A 7500-nucleotide genomic window follows, 5' to 3' on the forward strand; every position below is an offset into this window, starting at 1 on the left:
GCAGAGACCTCAAACTTGATTCTTATTCCAGTTGCTATATGTAACTGAGCCGAAATCAACTTTCCAATTAATTACATAAACACTCTCAACGGAATATGGAAACCCAGTGTCTCAGTGCACCCTCTTGGGTCCAGATGTATAAATAGTCCAACTAGGGTTTCTAGTTCACCATAGTCTAAACAAACCTGGGGACCTAGAGACCTAATCTAGAGACCCTAATCAAATTTGCTTTATCCTGGATTCCCTAGCCTAACCTAAACTAAGAATCCATTTCTAGAGACCCTAACCTTAAATAAATCCTGAAATGAACCAAATCAAGCCTTAGGCCGCGTTCTGGCCCTTCACTGAGGACAGAGGCCTTTACCCACAGTTCACTTTTGTTCTGTAGGTTTTTTGATCGGTAAAATTTTCCTCATCAGCCAAATGAATTGACCAATGCGTCAAATAAGCTCATTAGTTAAGCTGCCTTTCAATACATGCATTTCTTTTCCAAAACTAAGCAACTGATTAATTTATATATCATATACATGCCAATATTACTTCATCTACAATTGTTCACATATGGCAAATAAGATAATATACCTATACATCATAATTTTGTTTTGAAGCAGACTAAACCATCCAGAAAGAAATGACACTAAACAGATAGAACATAACACAATCAAGTAAGTTATACATATATATATATATATATATATATATATATATATATATATATATATATATATATATATATACGTTAGACACGCCTCTTATTATTATGTAACGGTTAATACTTTGCAAAGTGACCTATGCAAAGGGGCGGTAAAACTTTCTCTGGACCAGCCAATTAGGAGAGAGTTTATAGTATTCTATATCACGCCTTAAATACATGGTGGGAATTCATCTTACCTTACAAACATCGGAGACTGATATCAACGGCAGCAGAGAGGTCTGGTACACGCCCATTTAGCCAACATAGTAATTATCGTTGTTAATGACTTTAGCTGTTGACGCGGCAGATAATTTGAAATCAATTAAATATCTGGTACCTAGTGTGCAATCTACATATAGTCTTATTACATGATGATTTGGGATATATATGTAGTGTCTACACATCTCCCTCTGGTGTGTGTGAGGTTGGGTGGAGGGAGGGGGGGGTCATCATGGTAGTCATAACTTCATTTTGGGATTTGTTGCATGCATACAGGAGGGTATCTACTCTTACAACCCCCACCTCCGCCTGTTTCTATGCCATTTCCGTGCGGGATTATAAAGTATCACTTGATTTGCACTCACACACGCACACGCACACGCGCACACAAACACACACACACAAACACACACACACACACACACACACACACACACACACACACACACACACACACACACACACGCACGCACGCACGCACGCACGCACTCACGCACACGCATACGCACAAGCATATATAGAGACATACACACACATGCACATATTTACACATAGCCTAGGCACTTGATATAACGCTACATTTTCATTTTAAAGGATATGACTATTTTCGATATTTTCAATATTATATTCCAAAACAGTGTATTATATCCGCATTTTCAAAATTATTATATTTTCGAGGCATTTTAGACCTTTGCTGTAAAACTCGTTTTCCCCAGGGGGCCACATTCCCCTTTGTATATAGTATGTGGGCCAGATAATCATATGGCCTGCATATGGCCATATGGTTGATGTAAAAATTTAGGAGGTTATTTCATTACAAAAACACAATAATAAAAAAACCTGTAAGATTGCAAGTGATGATCTTAAAAGAAGAAGGACTGGCTTAATCAATCATGTAAAACCATGAGACTGAAATAGCAAATGTGCCACAGGCTTGTTTGGCACTCCTGTTGTAGACTGATAATCAGTATACAGCAACCGTATCTGCTGTCCAAGATTGTCTCATGTTGTCATGGACTTTACAGTGATCTGCAGGTTTACTGAATAAAAATAACAGGCATGTATATTAAAGCAAATTCAGTGTAATGATTTTCTTTGGCCTTGTTTGGTGCAATCCAAAAAACATTTCTGAAAAAGACAGTAATGGCAATAATATCTAAATGACAAGGATGTTAAAGAAAACAAACCCGACTTTCGCTAATGTCTTGGTCTAATAAACTAATCCAATCGTGCTTACGAAGTTGCTGAAATAGGAGCCTCACAAGTCTTGTCAAAATACTAGCATTAAAAGAACTATCCCCTTGGACCTAAATTGAAAATGATGGTTCACTCGGAACAGTGCTTGCTACGTCTATGATAAACTATTTAACACCGTCTCAATTTTGGACAGGAATGCTTGCATTGTACTGCGACTAACGCGGCCGGAAGCATACATAATGCTGTATAAAACTCGGTTGCGGAACCAAGTGAGTGCATGCATGCTCGAAAATTCACAATTGGCTATGTTGCTTGCATACATCGTTGCAGTCAACTGCACTTTGTTTCCTATTCCATACTCTATTATTCCAGGCATTAAAATATTACTGAACATGTAATCATATACTACAGCAGGAGGGGAACTATAGAAGGATTCATGACTATAGTCCTTCGGCAAAATTTTGGACCTGATAATCCTCTCCTGGAAGATGTACCCGTCCTTGAGCTTCCTCTGGAACTCGGAATCAAACTGCTTAGCATATTCCCAGAAAGTATTCCTGTTGTGACAAGGCGTTTGCATGGTTTGGGACATAGCACCCATGTGGTTCCCCAAGTCTGTGATGGGATTGCCTTTCCAGTAACGCCTCTGGTTGACTGGATGACGGCTGGTGACGCTGTAAACATCCCTCTCTAACCCCGCATCGGCCACTAGCTCTACCAGGGCTGTGTTGATCACCGAAGTCATCCCCGAGTTCAAGGTGACGCCATGGGATTGACATCGGTCTTGGAAATTCTGCAACAAGCGAGGCTCCAAGTCAGTTATGATGTATTCTGCTGGAAAACTTTTCTTTTCTGGAGTTCCAAAGGCCTGCTCAAGGAGTGGTGTAAACTTGGTATTCACAGTTTCATCGATCATACGCTGGAAGTCCTCTGGTCTGCTCTCCAAATTCTTCAACACCTCCCTTTCGATAGCCATGGTTTGTTCTCCACTTACAAACTTCCCCAGTTGCTCTTTGCTGATAGGAGCCCCCGAAACCACATCCTCTAGCAATTTCAAAAATGTATTGAAAATCACCATCACAGTAAGGCCATCACATAACCCATGGTGGATGTGAAACATGAAGTCATACTGGTGAGGAAATTTCTCTTTTATCTCTGGTATTAGACAAGGGACGCCTGGGGCTGCCGGGAGGAGTCGAGTGCGCCAAAGAGGTGCTTCTGTAGAATTGTCAAAAGGTTGAACCAAAAGCTTGTTGAATGCTGCTGACACATCCGAATCCTTTAGAACCTGCACAAAGAAACTAAACCTCAGCATTGTCTCATTCAGATTTACGTATCAACAGCCATATTACCTTCACACATAATTCTGTAATGCGCACCCCTAGCCCAAACTAAGACTAATGCATCATTCTGGTCACATTTTGAAGTTTGGAATTGACACAACGTATGCAGATTATGTATATACTGATTGAAACTTAGCCATTCAACCTAATCAAAAAGACTACAAAACAAGGAAATTGAATTATTTTACTTTTTTCTATTTCTCTAAATCGCTGCTAGAGTGTTTTAAGAGATCAGGGAGTTTGATCTTTATAGTTCTTTATCTCCTTTTTAGTTGTTCTGTTGGATAAAGCTTACGTACCAAAAAGTCAAGCCGGGGCTCAAGCGCTTCACACACCCATAGCGTTCCTTCTCTCCAGCGGAAACATGCTCTGAGTGGACTAATTTTCCTGTTAATGAAAGAAATTATGGAGATATCTTTAAATTACTGGACAACTAGCGCAGATTTCAGACAGATGTATTTACCACATACCAAAGGAAGAAAAGATTGAACTTTGATGAAATGTTTCTTACTTTCTGAAAGCCTCCTACAACTATAGAGTACCTGTAGAGGTGCGTGAGAGCCTCTTCGAAATGAGCAGGTTCTAGGGGCAGTGAGCTGTTGATGGTGAGGCAGGTGAGAAAGTTCAGTTGAGCATATTTCGCTGCCACATTTAACCTCTCGATAGTTCCTCCTGCTGGATGCAGCCACAGGGCTCCACTCTCGACGTTCTTCGGTCTGAAGTATTTTTTCCCATGTGAAATGCTACTTATGAAATGACAGAGATATGGCATATAATCTAGAACAGCAACGATCAAGAAATATTAAGAAAATCTATGTTATGACTTATGCATTAATATTTTGATCTTATTCATTGATATACCTTATAAAAACTGAAAATCTGCAAGTCGACTAGATTTCATTGGCGAAATCATCTCATATAAACATCAAGAACGATAACCAGACCAGTTATGACTCACGTGGTATGATTAAAACGTGGCGTGTGAAAGAGGCCGGGGAGAGATCGAGGCAGACGGTACAAGGCTGCCGTTGGTAGACGATGCAGGAATCTTGTCGTCGTCAGCATTTTGTCTGAAAGAAACAAAATCGTGATATATAAAGAAACGGTGACCTATGTACTTCCTTGTCACTTTCACTATGTCCACGTGGCCTGGCGAGTCAATGAACAAAGAGTCTATAAATACTTAGTTTCCCACGCGTTTGCACCAGCCTGTAAACATACATACAGTGCATGTCTCCCACAAGCAGAAATTAAAGTCGATGATTCCCGCGACAGACGAAAGGGATCAACACGCTTACCTTATCTCAACTGCGTATGAAATAATTGTATGAGACTAAATACGCACTGTAAATGTAGGGGTACTTTTGCTACTTTTGCAACATCAGTGGTATGCTGGCTACTTCAATTACACAAACTATGAATGAATATTAATATTACCGCGATAACTGACAACTACTTGTTATTTTTATCCATACTTTTTCAAAATAGACATATAATATTCGGTATTAAGTTTCCTATGATTTCTTGAAAGAATTACGAGTTTATAAGTACTTTCTTCACCGAAACTAAAACCTTGACAATTATTATTTACCACAATAACAATCATAATAACCAACATATTCGAACTCTAACCTTTATGATGTGGAAAAAAAGACCCGTAGTTATTCCTTGAGTTAAAATCATTATTTCTGATTAGAAAAATATTCGAAAAATAAGACAATGTTACTTACACGACCTCACGTTTCAAACTCAACTGCGACAGTAATGTTACTCTACTCAGGGAGAGATAAGATAGAGGTATCATTATTAGCATTATCATTAATTTCTGATCCAGGAAAGAGGAGAGGTGAGAGAAGAAGAGGAAGAGAGAGTGGGAGTAAGAGAGGGAGAGCGAGAGAGAGGGTAAGAAAGGGAGACGGAGAGAGAGAGTGAATAAGAGAGAGGGAGAGAAAAGGTGAGTAAGAGAGGGAGAACGAGAGATAGGGAGAGGGAGACAAAGCAGGAGGGAGGAGAGAGAAGAGAGAGAGAGAGAGAGAGAGAGAGAGAGAAGAGAGAGAGAGAAGAGAGAGAGAGAAGAGAGAGAGAGAGGAGAAAGAGAGGAGAAGAGAGAGAGAGAGAGAGAAGAGAGAGAGAGAGAGAGAGAGAGAAGAGAGAGAGAGAGAAGAGAGAGAGAGAGAGAGAAAGAAGAGAGAGAGAGAGAGGAGAAGAGAGAGAGAGAGAGAGAGAGGGAAGAGAGAGAGAGAGAGAGAGAGAGAGAGAGAGAGAGAGAGAGAGAGAGAGAGGGAGGGAGGGAGAGAGAGAGAGAGAGAGGGTGGATGGGGAGGAACAGGAGATATAATACGTGGTGGCAATTTTTGTTGATGGCTTTTTATTTCTTTGTTCTCTCTCTAACTACATGTCAATTTATCCTCCTTTTATCACTGGCACACATGTTAGCTTGCAGTTAGCCTGACAAAAACATCTACCCTATATGCTTATAAGCATATAATGGGGTAAAATAGATGATGCGTTTATCCAGGTACTTATCTCTTTATCAGTTGCTCCACCAAAAAAAGAAAACAAAAACAAAAAACAAACGACCCCCACTTGCTTTGTGAGCTACGGCTACAACTAGCAAGGGCTGTTACGAGAATGTGAGATATAAGCTGGATACAGGCGCCATGTTATCCCGAAGCTTTACTAGTCCTGTATAAAGATTGCATCCATCAACTGCATTACTATCACTGACAAAATACATTGTTGCAAAGGAGTAAACTAAATCCATAGCTAAGATCTCTAAAAGTAAAGGGAATTGTATATTAAGTATATTGGATTAAAGTGTCATTCGTGAGAAGTGTATCGCCAATTTTTTTTTATGTAGCGATCTTTTTACGTGGGAGATGCATTATTTTTTGAGGTTTTACAGTTGGACTACTCCAGAGAGTGATGTCTTTTCACTTACTGGAGAAATTCGACCGTTTCAACAGGATACTTAGACAGAGCACAGTGATAACATGTAGATTCTTAACTGAATAGTCATTCGCTGTCACTAACTTAAAAAAAAAATCATATCAGGTATCTCAAATCTTTGTCTGAAAGCTGGAGGGGGGATGCGCAACGTCAGGTCAATATAACTTATAGATAAAGAAAATGTACTGATTCTATCTATATAACTTTATACTTAAAAAATTCAGATCGACCACAGATACCCTTGGGATTTTTTTCCGTTACTAGAATTTTGTTCTCTATCTGTTTTATTCCTAGTATCCGTTTTACTATATATATCGTCAGAACTAGAACTCCTGGCTATTGAAAGCATACCGCACTAGGTACGCTGACGAATGAAACTATGATATTTTCCTTTTCAAGAAAAGTATCCCTCACACAGCCCAAAACACTTAATTGGTTATTCATTCTGGTGACTTTCCTAACATGAACCACTACAACGTTAAGACAGATAATATAATCATAGTAGATTTGCAGTAATGTCTCTCTCGCCTTCAGTTTAGCCAGTCACGAAGAGTGGATAATATAATACTTTCTCATTTTTACATTTCTAAATATATTCTCTATGTAGTGGTTAGTAGCTCTAGTAAATCCACGTGGAGTTCTGCTTCCGTCTCCCGTCCCCCCCTTTTAACAAGGAATCGTCTTATTACTGCTGATTATAGCAAAGGGGGAAGTGACACTCAAGCAAAGCACTCGTTCTGGTTGTGTGCAGACTTTCAGGTTCGGCAAAAAATGTATTATTGAACATTTATTTCAACCAGATGCTAAAACTGGTTTACAATAATGCTGAATTTTAAGATTATGAGATAAAATGCTTTCAGTAGAATCACTAAATATATTTTTTTTTCAAGTAATTTGATAGAAAATGTAAAACCCCGTCTTTCATTAGATTCTCATAATGTCCAAGTACTTAAAATTAGTAGTAAAGACCATCATTCAAAAATCTATAGTTACTGGTACGAACAGCCTTACAACTCAAAAACAGATTCTTCGTAATCACACTTGGAAAGAGGAATATGTAATTATCATGAATAAATTTTAATGAAGATTGATATAATG

The 7500-nt window shown here is 39.0% G+C and overlaps 2 protein-coding genes across 9 annotated transcripts in view; one reads left to right on the top strand and one right to left on the bottom strand.

The window, feature by feature from the left end:
- The window catches only part of LOC119598387 (glutamate-gated chloride channel-like), a 4394-nt gene extending 3899 nt beyond the window's left edge, over positions 1-495 (top strand). Inside the window, exon 6 of the mRNA XM_037948032.1 lies at positions 1-495. This exon is cut by the window's left edge and continues 905 nt beyond it. The gene's annotated coding sequence lies outside the window, so the exon portion shown is untranslated.
- A 1482-nt stretch (positions 496-1977) lies between these two features.
- The window catches only part of LOC119598683, a 10371-nt gene continuing 4848 nt past the window's right edge, over positions 1978-7500 (bottom strand). For 7 of the 8 annotated variants that reach the window (XM_037948419.1, XM_037948414.1, XM_037948416.1 and 4 more), the window contains 4 exons: positions 4412-4523; positions 3996-4169; positions 3753-3840; positions 1978-3398 (listed from right to left, as the gene is read on the bottom strand). In XM_037948419.1, the coding sequence (XP_037804347.1) occupies positions 2265-3398; positions 3753-3840; positions 3996-4169; positions 4412-4523 (1508 nt within the window). In that variant the 3' untranslated portion in view covers positions 1978-2264. Of the gene's footprint in view, positions 3399-3752; positions 3841-3995; positions 4170-4411; positions 4524-5183; positions 5323-7500 lie in introns of those variants that run through there. The other variant, XM_037948421.1, reaches the window with a different exon arrangement.

Source organism: Penaeus monodon, chromosome 41 (assembly GCF_015228065.2).
Source record: "Penaeus monodon isolate SGIC_2016 chromosome 41, NSTDA_Pmon_1, whole genome shotgun sequence".
Classification (NCBI taxonomy): Eukaryota; Metazoa; Arthropoda; class Malacostraca; order Decapoda; family Penaeidae; genus Penaeus; species Penaeus monodon.